General features: G+C 38.0%; 1 protein-coding gene across 2 annotated transcripts in view; it reads left to right on the forward strand.

Moving 5' to 3' along the window:
* The window catches only part of scube1 (signal peptide, CUB domain, EGF-like 1), a 64,784-nt gene that overhangs the window by 4,280 nt on the left and 43,569 nt on the right, over positions 1 to 16,935 (forward strand). For both annotated transcript variants that reach the window (XM_084111688.1, XM_084111687.1), the window contains exon 3: positions 5,731 to 5,856. In XM_084111688.1, coding sequence (XP_083967814.1) covers positions 5,731 to 5,856 — 126 coding nt within the window. The remainder of the gene's footprint in view (positions 1 to 5,730; positions 5,857 to 16,935) is intronic.

A 16,935-nucleotide genomic window follows, 5' to 3' on the forward strand; every position in this document is an offset into this window, starting at 1 on the left:
AACCAAGATGCCAATCAAAAGTACATTTATTTTGCTCGGAGATTGGTCTTTGGTTGACCTTTGGCCCTGTTTACATACCATACCAATACCATACCACCTGGTATTAAGATGCGTTTTGGTCGATCGGATCACAAGTAGATGTGGGAGACATTTTCCTATTTACACCTGGTGTTTTAATCTGTCTCTTTTGCCCACTTTCAACCACTTCTGTTCTGATTTCTTCGAGAGGAGGGTCTACTGGCGGGTACATTTATGGGTTTTTTCAGATCTTTTGCGGCTGTTCGAACACATTCGACCACATGAGTGTTTACACTACCAAAGCAATCCGGTCGAATGCGTTTTCGACTACCTCTGGAAGTAGTTGAAAATGTTTTAGACCCCGTTTACACCTGTATTTAGCGTTGTCGACTTGTGATCTGATCGATCAAACGCATGCAGGTGAAAACAGGGCCTCTGTCTCAGCAGTTTCTCATAATTGCAGACCATTCATTAGAAAAGAATAATCATAAATAAGATCTCCTGAACATCTCAGTTGTTTCTCCTATACACCAATGAGATGAAATGGAGGTCAGATGGAGTCTCCTGATTTCTCAGGTGTTTCTCCTAAGAACAAGACCCCAGTAATCTCAAATGTGTCTCATCTGTAGTTTCAGAAGGGATCTCAACAGTGTCATGTGCTCAGATTTGCCAACATACCAAAGTCTGCAAAAGATCTCAAATGTTTCTCATCTAATTTCTTTAAGATCATATAATCTGAGCTATGCTATTCACATTCATTTGAATTTATAGCTCTACACCCTTCCTATATGTCGACTATTTCTCCTAAGGAGTTTCAGGAGAAACATCTGCCTCTTTTGGGTTTTCTAAATAAATATTAGTTTAAATTTTTGTGGTGACTGCTCAGTAAATTCAGTCAGCTGGTCCCCAAGCCCACTGCAATTCATTATTGCCTTTTTAGCTTTGTGCTCATATAGAATTATTGAATATATTTGCTATTATTTGAATCTTTAACATGGTTTTTATAAGTTATTGCAGATAAACATCACTTTTACTGTTGAGTAGATATACAGACACAACAAAACAGGTTTTTGAGGTGCATCTGCTTGTAACTGTGACATTTGAAAAGTGCTGCTTTGCATTTGTTTTGCTTTGTTTTGGATGTTTCTGTCATTGTAAAGTCAAGGGATATGTTGTCTGTGATTTGTAAACCTGCTTTGCGTTATGTATTTGATGTTTTTTTAGGGCTGGTAGACTTCATTTAAACACTGTAAAATGCATCTAATGGTTTTTCCTACAGTAGACGGCACTATGCAATTAAAATGCCTTTTGTAGGTTGATTCCCCTAAAAACGTAAACACAGTGGCTTTGTGCCAGTATCAAAACATTGCTCTGTTTGTTTGACCATCCCGACCGGCATGACACAGCAACATTGGCTCAACCAATGCCGTGAGTTGGGGGCGGGACTATTGGTTTGTTTGACTAATGAAAGGGAAACTCATTTTCATTTGGTGACTTTGAAATGACACAGTACTGACACAGTTTATATGCTTTAAAGAGAAAAGATTATAATTATATATACAAATTATGGCATGAGATGACATAGTCATGACATAGCACTTCCTTCCTGACCCTTTTGGGTTTTATTGATTATGCAAATTGTTTAATTGATGAGCTTTCTCAGTTGGGAAGCTCAGAAGGGAATCCCCACAGATCTTAAATCCCCAGAGGCTAGTGTGGGGATTTCACTGCTGGGTTTATTTGCAGGGTAGAGAAAGAGATTAAACAAAGCTTGTAAAGATGACTAAGCATCGGGACTATGGGTCAGTCAGTTTAACTTGGAGAAAATGGTCTTGTCTGCCTTTTTATTCATTATTTTTCTCATTCCCTCCATCCCCTCTTTATACCTGTGAAAGAGGTCAGGTAATTGTCGCTGCTTTACTGAAGAAGTGCCCTAGTCTCTCCCTGTGTGTAGACTGAGATGGATTGTGTGTGTAGTTGTGTTTCTGAGTGTGTGTTTGTATGTTTTGATGAGAAAATTATAGAAAAGGGCATGGGGGGTGGTGAGGAAGAGACAGATAAATGGAATGAGAGATGGAGGTGTCGGCCCATTACTAGGCCATTGTCTGCCTGGTGTCTGCGGACTCATCACAGAGCTGTCAATGCTCTGATTGGCTGAGTGTGCCCACCATTCATCCCTGACCCTCCCCTCACAGGACATTTCAGTCTCTTTACTGCTTTATGTGCCAACACACACACACACACACACACACACACACACAGAAAATCTTAAAATCATTACAGAACAGTTACAAAATGAAAATTCCTGCAGTGACAGTAGTGTCATGTGGAGTGACATATAATTAATCTAAAACTTTTTTTAAACAGCATTTTAAATTCTTTTATAATTGTTATCATTCAAAAGTTTGGGATCAGTAAAAATGTTAAATTCAATTAATCATATTTGATTAATTACATATTTGTAACGTTACAAAGATTTATATTTCAAACATATGCTGTTCTCTTGAACTTTCTATTAATCAAAAATCCGGAAAAAAACATTACACAATTGTTTTCAACATTGATAAACAAATCAGCATATTAGAATGACTTCTGAAGGATCATGTGACACTGACAATTGGACTAATGATTGTTGAAAATTCAGCTTTGCTATCTCAGGAATAAATACAATTTTGAAATATGTTTTTTTTTAAGTTGTCATTTTCACATTGTATTTTTGATCAAATAAATGCAGCCTTGATGAGCATAAAGGCCTGTTCACACTAAGGACGATAACTATGATAATGGAATAGTTCTAAAATAAGATATAGTTCTAAAAAATCATTCTGAATATAAAAGAATAGCAGTCTACACGACAACAATGGCACAGAAGAACAGTATCACTGAAATCACTTTCAGAATGATTTTTTCCAGCTGATGAATGAGAAAAACAATGACAGCTCGAGCATTTAAAGTGGCAGATGACAAAACTGCATGATAAACAGAATGATATCGTCCGCGGATGTGGAATCTAATATTGTTATCTTTATAATTATTGTTCTTTGTGTGAATGCGCCTTAAGGGACTTCATTCAAAAACATTTTTTTAAATCCTACCGGTAATGTGCAGTAGATACACTTTTTATGGCATCATATTAATTGAGACTGCATGCAATATTTGCACTTTTTTTCACTTTTACAAAATAATTTTTGCTTTGTTTCACAGAAGATTACAAAATTATCCTTTACAGTATAGCTGAGACAAACATTGCCCCTTATTCAGTATGTAGAGCTAAACCTAAAATCTTTATGTCGAAGGTTCAACCTGACTGTGAATGCGTGATTTCTGAAACAGAGTTTTACTTATAATAACATGCAAATTAATTATGAAGGAAGGACTATTATTTTGTTTAAAAGTTGCATTCAAAATCTGCTTGCCTCCAAAAATGTAAGGAGGCACAGATTTCAGTTTATATGGGCATTACACTTCTTTACTGTTATCTGCTAGCTTACCATTACTAAATAACAGGAGTGGGAAACTTTACAAAAACGCACATTAGCAAGGTGTCATTGTTTGTCCCTTTCCTAAGTTATGAAAAGGGCTTTTTGCAGTACCCCTCCTTCCTTTGCTCCCTGCATGGCACGTTTTTCTGCAGTTAGGATTTGGGCATGTGTTATGTTGGGCCATAGGGGTGTTGAGGTGTTGCCTCCCGCAGGCTCCACCCCTGCTGAGGTGTTAGCGGAGGTGCTTAATCTGCCTGATGGGATGTGAGCATAAACACTTCTCCTTCAATTAGAGATCAGCTCATGTCAACGGCGGAAATGGCGACCTGTTAGCAGCCCGACCTGTCAGCTCGCTGCCGGCCCGTATCAACAACAGCTCCGGGACAGGAAGTCTGTCAGCTGGAAGCGAACTAGCCGTCCCGCTCTTTAACATCCCCGTCCCCCTCACACCTTCACTGGCAGCTCATATACAGCTTGTTACCCTTGCTAACGGCCACAACACGCACGGACACCTAAAAACACTGTCACCTCGACTCTCACTCGTTTTCTTACAGTTCTCCGATGGATTGCCTTTATAATGCATTAGTGTAATGCCACTGACGGACATATTGTGTCTCATTCAGTTCATTTGTGTGGATTAATTTGAACTTCTCACCCAGTTCATAACACATGCCATACACACATGAATTTGTGCTTCACCTTGTTATAATGTTTATGAATTTGGAGTATTTTAAATAAGCGACTACATGCTTGATAGGTCATTTGCATAGAATACGCCCAAACCATCTCCATCTTGTACAGCATTTCGTCACTCACAGCAAACATATGACACTCTCTAAAGACACGCTCGCCTGAGAGCACACGCAGAAACATCCTCAAGCAATACTAAGTGTGCCATCCTCAAAACCACTTTAAACACAATAAACACCTTTAATACAGACCCAGATATTATAGGCCTCTCATTAGCAAGCTGTACATACACGTATATGCGTTTTTTATACAGAGGAACCTTGCAGCTCAAGCTATTATGCACCTTTTCTTACTCTATAGCCTAAATTATAAAATATAGATTGAATATCTATGTATAAAATTTCATCTTAACGTGATTTATAAGGCCACCCAGAGTACGTGATTTTTGCATAAATTGCATCTTAAATTTAGAGTAAAGTTCATGAAAGTGTATCGTGTTTTTTTTATTATTAAAACTTTCACACACACTCAGTGAATGAGACTGTTATTTTAAAGTGGCCTTTATTATGGTGAGATCTGTCATTCCTCCATCTCATTTACCTTCAGGGGACTCTCTTTTCTCAAATTTTTTCCTTCCTTCTTGTGGGTCATGGAGCGCTCTTCAGGAGCATGTTCACTAGACAAAACGGTAATGAAACATGAACCTTTTGTTTGCTCCAGAGTGTTTATGGATGTTTTTATGATGAGTTGGCTCAGGGTTTGTCTACTGTGATGGCCCTTTTCCTCAAAATAAGCCAAAACCGACACTCTTTGATAGACAAAAGAAATAAACAACAAATAAAATACTAGTGAAGTATTTATGCCTCCATAATTTTAGTGTATATCTGTGTGTGTATGATTTGTGTTTGTGGCATGAGCATGTGCGCTTGAATGTGTGTTACTGTGAACTCTGTCTAAATAGATTTTGAGTTTTGAGTAGGCCTAGATGTTTTTGCAAAGAAAAACAAAACATTCTTAAACGCAGTTCTCACTGTCCTCAAAGCCACAGTTGCACAACGTGAGTGTTATTTGTGGGAAATATTGTGGATATTTTTAGTTTGTGCCGTATGTCTCCAAGTGCACAAGCCAGGTTTATTAAATCACACACTCCGAGGTATACAGAACACAAAGCAGAGACCCGCTATCATTGTCTGGCAGAGAACAGACACGTTCTGTCTATCTGATTTCAATGTATTCAAGTGTGTGAGTGAAAGAGAAAGAAATATTGTGTTTATTTTAGTGTCCCCACTTACGTCTGTCTGCTGTACAGACTCATAGCCCTAATGGAGGCTTGTTTCAACTGTTCCTAAAACTTCCTATTTAACCTCTGCTTAGCATCACTAACAGGATTTGACTTTTTAGTAGTCTTAAGAGTTAGTGATTTGAACAACCCCTAACCGAAGTATTAAACTTCAGCGTGTAACTCATCCATGCTGTTTGTGTTTTGGATATTTGTCTGATCTGTACTGACTCAATTGTGGGTGTGTGCTGTCTTTTTCAGATATGGACGAGTGTGAAAACGACTACAATGGCGGATGTGTCCACGACTGCATCAATATCCCCGGGAACTACAGGTGCACATGCTACGATGGATTCATGCTGGCAGACGACGGGCACAACTGTCTTGGTAAGACGCTAGAGAGAAAAATACACACTCGGTTGCCTCTCTTGACGGATTTACAGATGAGCTACTCCCTTGTCATCTCTTTGCCCGGCTAATGACCTCTGTAATGACCCCCTCCGCATACGTAAACAAATCAGCCTCAGCGATCTCTCCGTGCAGCGCCTCGGAAAAGGCCAGCCGAGTGCGTCTAGCGCCAGTATTCCATCCCCGTTCTGACAGGAGCACGCCAACAGGAACCTTGCGATTATTTTCATCTCTTAAAAATGTCACCCAAATGTCACCAGTGGCGCAATCGCCTCCAATTCCCAGAAATCGGCAGTCAGGTCCGATGTTTATGTTAGCGGTTAAAAATGGAAGTAGGGGAAGAAAAGGCTGAGAGAAAATTAATAACTTGGCATCTCATATTTATTGAAATAGTTCAAAGATGAAATTCCATGACCCGGAGAGTTAGGTCCTGGTCTCATGGTTTTTGCTGGATTGCTGTGGGGATTCAGGAATTCGTTAAAAAGTGTGTTTTTTGTAGCGAGTCCGTCTGCGTTACTGCTCTAAGTGAGTGCAGATGTGTCTTTGGTCGAAAGCGACTTATCAACCTGAAGTGTGGTGGCTCTAAAGTGTCACTGTGACCACGTATTTCAGTGTCGCGAGAGATAAAGAGAGAGAAGACAGCGATGGTGTTCGTCTTAGCAGCTGGATGAAGAACTTGAACCGCTTTCATCTCATCTCCTCTCTGCTCTCATAATCCAAAGCAAATATGTGTGCCGAGCGGAGTTTCAGGATGCTGAGGTCATCATTTTTCATTAGACGTTGTAATGATGATGGATCCCAGAGCAGGACACCAGGGCTCAGACCTTCAGAGACCTTTAGCGCCTCCTGTGCCTTGCTACAACAGCTTGCACAATTTCATCAGATGTTTTTTCCTAATATTTTTCCATTTCAAACCAGAACTGTGGTGTACAGTGATGACATCAGATAGTAATACCATGGTTTTTGATAGTACGTACTACTTAAAGGTGAAGTATGTAATTTCCAACGCGATCTTGTGAGAATTCGTAAGTATTGTACTAGTTGGCGATTTCGTATGTACAATTAAACGTATGATTTGTAGGTAAAGTCTGTGTCCATGAATGCTTTTTTCCCCCCGAGGCTAGTGTATTTTTCCAATTGGTTTCAATGCGAGTGCTGTGTTTTTTACAACGCCAGCAACTTGACAAGGTCTAGTGTGTTTTTTTTACGGTCGAGAGTTGAAGAATATTAAACTTTGAGTAAAACACAGCGCTCATCAATGTCACTTTTTACCCAGTCGTCCAATCACAGTGAAGGAGGGACGGGACAAATACCACAGTGACCAACCGCCACATCCTGCTGGGACAACAGACGACAACAAGAGGCACAACAATGGAACAAAATCATTGAAAACAAGAGCAAATGCTGAATTTTTATGTTCAGAAACAAACTGTCTGGGAAATCAGATTTCCACAGATGTTTCGTATATAGCACATATAGCATCTCAACTAAAAAAATACTCTCAAGCGCCCGCATCAAGACATTTTCAGAAGAGCGCTGGTGTTTTCAGCTGGCTAAAAACTTTGTATGATCTGAGTGATTTGTAAGTAAAACATGACCATGAAGGTCCACCTCTAATCACACCCCAGTTGACAATATTGTATGAATATTGGCCAATGAAAGCTGTGATTGAGTCCAGACCTTCTGTCAGTCTGAAGGTCTGGCTACGTGTGACTTGTGGAACATAAGCAGATTGCAAAAAAAAAAACGTATGAATGAGATTGTACGAATTCATAAGAAATCGAAACCAATTTACTACTTACAAACTGTCATAATTCCTGTGCCACTAGAAGCCCCTAACAGAACATGTGAAAAGCAATGAGTGTTTGCAAACAGTCCCTTCGATTTCTATTCTTAGGCCAAAAAATAGTCCCGCCTATTGCGAACATTTGCTCTTCATTTTGCTGCAATTGTGTGAACAAAGTCAGGCAGTTCAATGCATTCATGTTAATCTGAACAAAATCACTTGAATGCATGTCTTCTATGCTTTCTGAATTCATAGGTATAAACTTAAACAGATTGGCCTTAAACAAGCAAGGTGATTCTAGTGGCGTGGGGATTACACAACACACATTTAATGACTACCAAATTCATGTACCATAGTATTTACATTGTGCTCCAAGGTATTTCTAAGAATACTATGGTCCAGCCATGGTACTATGTCCAAAAAAAAACAAGGTATTGCCATAATACATTGTCTTAAACTGTGATAATGCTATATGTTACTCTATCTCTATGACTCTTTCCTTCATAATCAAACCATTCTTTACTTTCTCTAACTTTTCTTTTTATCCTTCTTCTCCTTAAAATCTCTCTCTTTCTTCCATTCTGTCTTTGCACACACTCTCCCTCCCTCTCTCTCTCTCTCTCTCTCTCTCTCTCCGCATTTTCTTGGTTATCTTGGCTGTGGGTCTCTTTGGAGTAACTCCAGGCTGTTTCCCTAGAGGCGATAGACTTGCCTTCTATTTGACATCTTTATTGTGGAATGTCTCAAATACAAGCCTAAATGATGGCTCTGGGAACTAAGACAAGGCCGTAGAGGGCCATCAGCGGCATTGCGGGGGCTCTCCTGTCCGAGCCCCCCTCCTTCTGCTGCTCTTGTTATGCCTTTCCCTCCGCTTCCAGTTTTCTGTCTGACTCGCTACTTTTCTATTCCCCTTTTTACTGTCTTGTCCTCTCTCCTGGATTTAATCTGTTTCTGTCTGTCTTTGTCTCAGCCCCTGTCCTCCACCTCTACCTAGAAATAGATTGACACAGAAAAAGTGAATCATTTAGAGATTTTACTCTCCTTGTCCTCTTCTTTGACTTGCATGCAGTATCAGTCACTTTAATCTTTGTTTGAGAGGTTAAATGAATGATTTGTGGCTTAAAGTCTATTACCACATAAAATGATTCCAACTTGTCCCTCAGTTTTTAAAAAAGGGCTAAAATTGTCTTTTAATCTTAACTTGTGCTGAACTCAAAACACTCAATGTAACACTTTCACACACAGAGATGTCGTCATATGGCGCTTTGTAATGTTTCCTCCTCATGCACTCTCTTATGTCTGCTTAATGCTGATGTTTCTCATTCACACATCATCTGTGTGTGTTTGTTTGCTCTTTCAAAACCTCGTTCATTCTCATTGGCGCTTTACCGTCATATGAAGTGTTGTCATAGCACCCCTCATGTTTCTCACTGGCATGTGTGCGCATTATGGCAAGTTCAGATGGAAGTGAAACCTACAAACTATTGACCTTCTCGAAAGGTTAAATGAATCATGTTTATGACGACCTTTTCCTCTAATCTCTTTTTTGTCTATTTGACATTCTCTTTCTATTTAATTTTCTCCAAGTATGTATTGCTTAACCTTTTCCAACTCACTTCTAGATAATTAATGGCTTCTTTTAACTAAATCTTTACATTTTCTGATGAAAATGCGATTGGTGTCTGTTCATACAAAACTTTGCGCCACAAGGATGTTGTGGATGGTTGCTATGTAGTTATTAAAGTGTTTTAAGTGCTTGCTAGGGTGTTCGTTTAAAAGTATAATATCATAAATCGTAAAGTTGTAATTGTGTAAGCTGCAGTTACAAGAAGTTTTGAAATGGGCTTCCATAGATCTTAGCTATTTAAAATGACATTATGTGAGGGGCTAAGCCATTTGGCATAATATTTTAAAGCAACTTCAGAGACAAATGGCCAGAAAGTGGCTTGTATGACTTGTATTCACTGTTCTTGGGCTATAGTTAGATTCTTTTCAGCCACCAATAATAGTATTCGGTTTAAAAGTAGTTTTGTTTAAAACCATTCCACATATACCCAACCAAAAGCAATAGCACATAGGATGAGCAATAGCAATAGTGATGCTTGCCTTAATGTGGCTTGTGCCACTGATTACGCTCCGCATAAACACACACACACACACACACACACACACATTCACAGAGTGTGTTCAAACAAACCTACTGAGCGCTAACCAAACCGCAAGCTCTTTGAAATGGGACGGAAATCAGTGCTGTGGCTTGTCTGCCTGGCTGATCTTGTGTAGGAAGTCGTTTTAGATCTCCACATGTTAACAAGTTAAAGCTTTAATTGATTTAAGATTGACTAATGGGGAGCTGATTAAAGAGCGTTTTACTGCAGTTCCTCTGTCTTTTTCATTTCCATTCTTATTTGTTTTCGCTCTATGTGCAGGCAGCTGGACTCAATGTGTTGATCATTTGGCCCTTTTTTTATGAATGCCTGCGTTGCCGCTGCTGTTTATTTATCTTTTGGCTGCTTTTCCCCTCTCGTTCCAACATCAGAATGGGAGAAGAGAACTCATATAGTTAGAATTACAGCTCGGGTGATGTTGTAACTGAGGTCACTTTAAACAAGAGAATTATCAGTATACTATTCTGTTGAGTTGTGTTCACTTCACTTCGATTCACTTCAGTTCAATTCAGGTCTCTTCTGTTCTCTTCCCTTCTATTGAATTAATTTCACTTCATTTCTATTTTATTTTGTTCTGTTTGTGTTGCTTCGCTTTACTTCTTCATGTCACTACTGTTCTGTTCTCTTGGCTTCGCTTCACTTGTGTTCTGTTCACTTCTGTTGAGTTAATTTCTCTTCACTTCCATTTTTTCCTTTTATGTTTGTCACTTCACTTCACTTCACTTCTGTTCACTTCACTTCACTTCACTTCACTTCACTTCACTTCACTTCACTTCACTTCACTTGTGTTCTGTTGTTCTCAATTCTTTTGAGTTCATTTCATTTCACTTCAGTTTTGTTCTGTTCTGTCCTCTTCTGTTCTGTTAACTTTTGTTGAGTTAATTTCACTTCACTTCTATTTTGTCTTGTTTGGTTTGTCGCTTAACTTTGCTTCTGTTCAGTTCATTTCTTCATTTCACTTCTATTTTGTTCTATTCTGTCCTCTTCTGTTTACTTGTGTTCTGTTCAGTTCTGTTGAGTTAATTTCTCTTCACTTCCATTTTGTCCATTTCTATTTGTCACTTCACTTCGCTTTACTTGTTCAGTTCACTTCACTTCACTTCACTCGTGTTCTGTTGTTCTCAATTCTTTTTAAGTTAATTTCACTTCAATTTTGTTCTGTTCTGTCCTCTTCTGTTCTGTTAACTTTTGTTGAGTTAATTTCACTTCACTTCTATTTTGTCTTGTTTGGTTTGTCGCTTAACTTTGCTTCTGTTCAGTTCATTTCTTCATTTCACTTCTATTTTGTTCTATTCTGTCCTCTTCTGTTTGCTTGTGTTCTGTTCAGTTCTGTTGAGTTAATTTCTCTTCACTTCCATTTTGTCCTTTTCTGTTTGTCACTTCACTTCGCTTTACTTCAGTTCAGTTCAGTTCACTTCACTTCACTTCACTCGTGTTCTGTTGTTCTCAATTCTTTTTAAGTTAATTTCACTTCAATTTTGTTCTGTTCTGTCCTCTTCTGTTCTGTTAACTTTTGTTGAGTTAATTTCACTTCACTTCTATTTTGTCTTGTTTGGTTTGTCGCTTAACTTTGCTTCTGTTCAGTTCATTTCTTCATTTCACTTCTATTTTGTTCTATTCTGTCCTCTTCTGTTTGCTTGTGTTCTGTTCAGTTCTGTTGAGTTAATTTCTCTTCACTTCCATTTTGTCCTTTTCTGTTTGTCACTTCACTTCGCTTTACTTCTGTTCACTTCACTTCACTTCACTTCACTTCACTTCACTTCACTTCACTTCACTTGTGTTCTGTTGTTCTCAATTCTTTTGAGTTCATTTCACTTCAGTTTTGTTCTGTTCTGTCCTCTTCTGTTCTGTTAACTTTTGTTGAGTTAATTTCACTTCACTTCTATTTTGTCTTGTTTGGTTTGTCGCTTAACTTTGCTTCTGTTCAGTTCATTTCTTCATTTCACTTCTATTTTGTTCTATTCTGTGCTCTTCTGTTTGCTTGTGTTCTGTTCACTTCTGTTGAGTTAATTTCTCTTCACTTCCATTTTGTCCTTTTCTGTTTGTCACTTCACTTCGCTTTACTTCAGTTCAGTTCACTTCACTTCACTTCACTCGTGTTCTGTTGTTCTCAATTCTTTTTAAGTTAATTTCACTTCAATTTTGTTCTGTTCTGTCCTCTTCTGTTCTGTTAACTTTTGTTGAGTTAATTTCACTTCACTTCTATTTTGTCTTGTTTGGTTTGTCGCTTAACTTTGCTTCTGTTCAGTTCATTTCTTCATTTCACTTCTATTTTGTTCTATTCTGTCCTCTTCTGTTTGCTTGTGTTCTGTTCAGTTCTGTTGAGTTAATTTCTCTTCACTTCCATTTTGTCCTTTTCTGTTTGTCACTTCACTTCGCTTTACTTCAGTTCAGTTCACTTCACTTCACTTCACTCGTGTTCTGTTGTTCTCAATTCTTTTTAAGTTAATTTCACTTCAATTTTGTTCTGTTCTGTCCTCTTCTGTTCTGTTAACTTTTGTTGAGTTAATTTCACTTCACTTCTATTTTGTCTTGTTTGGTTTGTCGCTTAACTTTGCTTCTGTTCAGTTCATTTCTTCATTTCACTTCTATTTTGTTCTATTCTGTCCTCTTCTGTTTGCTTGTGTTCTGTTCAGTTCTGTTGAGTTAATTTCTCTTCACTTCCATTTTGTCCTTTTCTGTTTGTCACTTCACTTCGCTTTACTTCTGTTCAGTTCAGTTCAGTTCAGTTCACTTCACTTCACTTCACTTCACTTCACTTCACTTCACTTCACTTCACTTCACTTCACTTCACTTCACTTCACTTGTGTTCTGTTGTTCTCAATTCTTTTGAGTTCATTTCACTTCAGTTTTGTTCTGTTCTGTCCTCTTCTGTTCTGTTAACTTTTGTTGAGTTAATTTCACTTCACTTCTATTTTGTCTTGTTTGGTTTGTCGCTTAACTTTGCTTCTGTTCAGTTCATTTCTTCATTTCACTTCTATTTTGTTCTATTCTGTCCTCTTCTGTTTGCTTGTGTTCTGTTCACTTCTGTTGAGTTAATTTCTCTTCACTTCCATTTTGTCCTTTTCTGTTTGTCACTTCACTTCACTTCACTTCACTTCACTTCGCTTTACTTCTGTTCACTTCACTTCACTTCACTTCACTTCACTTCACTTCACTTCACTTCACTTCACTTCACTTCACTCATGTTCTGTTGTTCTCAATTCTTTTGAGTTCATTTCACTTCAGTTTTGTTCTGTTCTGTCCTCTTCTGTTCTGTTAACTTTTGTTGAGTTAATTTCACTTCACTTCTATTTTGTCTTGTTTGGTTTGTCGCTTAACTTTGCTTCTGTTCAGTTCATTTCTTCACTTCACTTCTGTTTTGTTGTTCATAATTCTGATGAGTTCATTTCACTTCTATTTTGTTCTGTTCTGTCCTCTTCTGTTCGCTTCTGTTCTGTTAACTTCTGTTAAGTTAATGTCACTTCACTTCTATATCGTCTTGTTCTGTTCATTTCGCTACTGTTCTGTTCTGTTCTGTTCACTTCACCTCCGTTTACATCTGTTGAGTTAATTTCACTTCACTTCTGTTCAGTTCTTTTGTGTTCAGTTTACTTCTGTTCCATTTAGTTTTCTTCACTTCACTTTCTCTTCACTTCTGTTCTTTTCTGTTCAGTCTTATTCTCACCTCTTACTCTTTGATTTTTTTTGTTCTTTCACTTTTATTCTGTCCTCTACTTCACACTTAATTTCCTCCTCCCTCTCTCTCTCTCTCTCTCTCTCTCTCTCTCATACTCTCTCTCTCTCATACTCTCTCTCTCTCTCTCTCTCTCTCTCTCTCTCTCTCTCTCCTGTTGTGTCATGTCATCTTAGATCTTTTCCAAATTAAAGTTTACACAAGAGCAATCAAACAAAACAAAAGCATTCTAGTTTAAACTCGCAGGCCGGGATGCCAGGGCTCTTGTTTAAATTTTGGCAGAGAGTGCCTTAATTGAGAGATGACAGCTGAAATGTTATTTTTTCCCCTCCTTTTAAAGCAAGAGAGTGCTGTCACACTGATGATATCTGTTTCCATTTCCACATTAAACACGGCACACAACACGCTCGCAGCTATGGAGTCACTCGAGACAGAGGCAGCCGGCATGTCTTCTCCAAACCCTCCTATCAAATATTACTCTTGTCTGTAAATAAGAAGCAAGCCACAACGACTGGATTGTAACATGCGGCAATAAAGAGATAAAAGCTTGTGATCTGGGTGGCCTTATATGCGATATTTCCCTACATCTATTCCGGCAACCTACAAAATAGCAACATGTAATTTTATTAGAAGGGTCGAGGTGAGATGCATTAATTCTTTCAATACTGGTAAACACTGTAAATGAAGATTGCTAAATGACACCTGTGTCAACATGTTTCATTTTTTTTAAAGAAATTCATACTTTTATTCAGTAAGGACATATTAAATTATGTGTTTTAGCAGCAAATCATACCTGGGAATCAGGAAACTTAAAGTATTTATTTGCTCTCCATTTAATCCCTTCTGTCTAGGACAAACAATTTAGACATTAATGAGATCTCAATTGGAATTGTTCTTTCCTAAAAGTTTGCTAAAGTATCTTGAGCTCCGTTCATTCGGTTATTAAAGCAAAATCAGTTTGATTTAACTCAAATTATATTATGCTGGTAATGTCATTCATAATTAAATTAAATTAAATCAATGTGAAATAGAAACATTTTCACTAGTAGAAATCTCATATTTTTAAACCGTACTATGTGGTACAAAAAGCTTTCGGTTCCTGGGGAAGACAGGGATTCCTCTGTGGACGAGGGCATAAAGACCCCCTCTCTCGAAGGGTACAGTAGGACAGTAAAGGCCTTGCTGTCCTGGCTGTGTTACGAGATGCCCCTGCGGATGCTAAAATTAGAGTTATGTCGCCAGGTAAAGCCAGGAGCCACATAATAAACCACTGTGACCAAATTAAACCATGAAAAGTGGTTGTGTTTGCATGTTGTGGATGAGTGTATGAATGCATGTCCTACATTCATGCATGTCTTTCGGCTGATGCATTTTGGTATCATCGTTACTAATTAGGACGTCACGAGGAAGAATTAGAAAATGGATAGAATGTCCAGACATTAGCTATAATGTTAGCCCAAATAAAGTGTACAAAACAATGAGATCATCCACTCAGGACACCAAAGCCAGAGTTCGTAAGTCAGTTAGTCTCCATTAGCACAGCTGATTTGGCTTGTACGCTACATGGGATGTTGTTGAAGTCAGTGGGCAGATGAGTGTGCTTTTGTGCCGCTAACAGCTGTAGAGGTCTTTACGTACACAAATAAAGGGCTCGTAAAACTCGCCGCCTCTCAACACACTCCAGAAAGACAGGGCTGTAAACACAAACACACGTCCACATTAGTGTCACACATGTAAATGTGACACGGTGTGGAAACAGACACTGCAATCTCTCTCCATACACAACAGTCACTCACTTCATCTATAACAGTTGAGGAAACCAACGCCTCATTTACCAAAGCTTTGATGCTCATTCAGCCTTCACGTGTACAACATTCAATAGTTTTCAAAGTGGCTTGTAAACAACAGAACCAGATTATATTAAACAGGCTGACAACGTATACTCTTACACTCGATCATGTGTTCTCACACATACATGATGCAGGGAAGTCAGGCGACACAGATTCAGCTACTTTTGTTGAATATAGGCTGCAATCAGGCTGTAGTGAAGCGATTCAGAGAGTCAAATGCCAGAGGAGAAAAATCTATGTGATCTTAAACTTTATTAATTATAATAGCATGGCAAGTTTTTAATTATAAAAATGTAATGGCCATCAGCCCATTCATAAACATTACATAATCTTTTTTTAAATTACCCTACTATATTGCTTACAATGTCTGCCTAGTATTATAGTACAATACTTTTTATGAGGACATGCAAAACATTTCTTGCGTTCTTCTTTTGTTCAGTCTTTGACATTTCCCATGTTAAAGCATGATTCAATAAAGCATTTTAAAATCACAGTTATAATTTTTTTTTTTACAATTCTGTCTTGCTGCTAGTTATTTAATTGTATTATTTCAATGTTTGAGTAATACTACCATAATTGACTATGCTGTCTATTTAAATTATAGGTGAATTAATTACAAAAGTTTAGTTTAGTTTAGTTTAGTTTAGTTTAGTTTAGTTTAGCTTTTAGCTTTTTTTTGTTTAGCTTCGTTTAGCTTCGTTTACTTTCGTTTACTTTCGTTTAGTTTCGTTTAAGGTTTGAGTAATACTACCAGAATTCTCTTCAGTGGTCTATTAAAATTATATGTATATGAATTCCAACATTTTTGTTTAGTGTCATTCAGTTTTGTTTGGTTTCGTTTAAGGTTTGAGTAACACTACCAGAATTCACTTATGTTGTCTATTCAAACTATAATGTAAATTCCAAACATGTTTTGTTTTCTTTTGTTTTCTTTCTTCGTTTTGTTTTGTTTGTTTACGTCGTCTATTCAAATGATAGCTGTATGAATTCCAGACGTGATCTCCTTTAATGGTCTTCCAGTGTCTATGGTGGTTATGGCCCTGTTAACTTTAGCCTGAGGTGGGAAAATGTTAGCAAACATTCAGCAGAAACCTTTTTAATTGAAATGATAGACTGGCCAATGAGAGTGACAGGACACATAGCTGGAAAAGTGACGTGTGACAGAAGAGTGGCAGTGGTAGTACATAATAGCACCCCTGAGAGAGAGAGAGTTATGGGCTACAGACTCCACAGAGGCAGGTTGCTGTGTTAGGGCTGCATAAAACTCACTCATGTGTGTTACTGGTCTCCAGTGTCACGCTGTTACTCAAACCAACACACCCACAATGCCATTTATAGAGCTATCAAAGACACAGCAATGGGCAAACACACATTCAGATTGGACATTGATTTATGATACTCGCATCCAAACAGCTTTAAAAAGTTTATCCTTCATGCTTTGAACAATTTATCCAATACTACTGATGGTTTGGATGACAGATATTGTTTTCATGTTCTTATTTCAATGTATTATGTGCATCTGTTCACTGGTTTATTTGTCTGGTAGATGTGTTTGAAAACTGGAATATCAAACTACTC

This window comes from Abramis brama, assembly GCF_963993115.1.
Source record: "Abramis brama genome assembly, chromosome: 4".
Taxonomy (NCBI): domain Eukaryota; kingdom Metazoa; phylum Chordata; class Actinopteri; order Cypriniformes; family Leuciscidae; genus Abramis; species Abramis brama.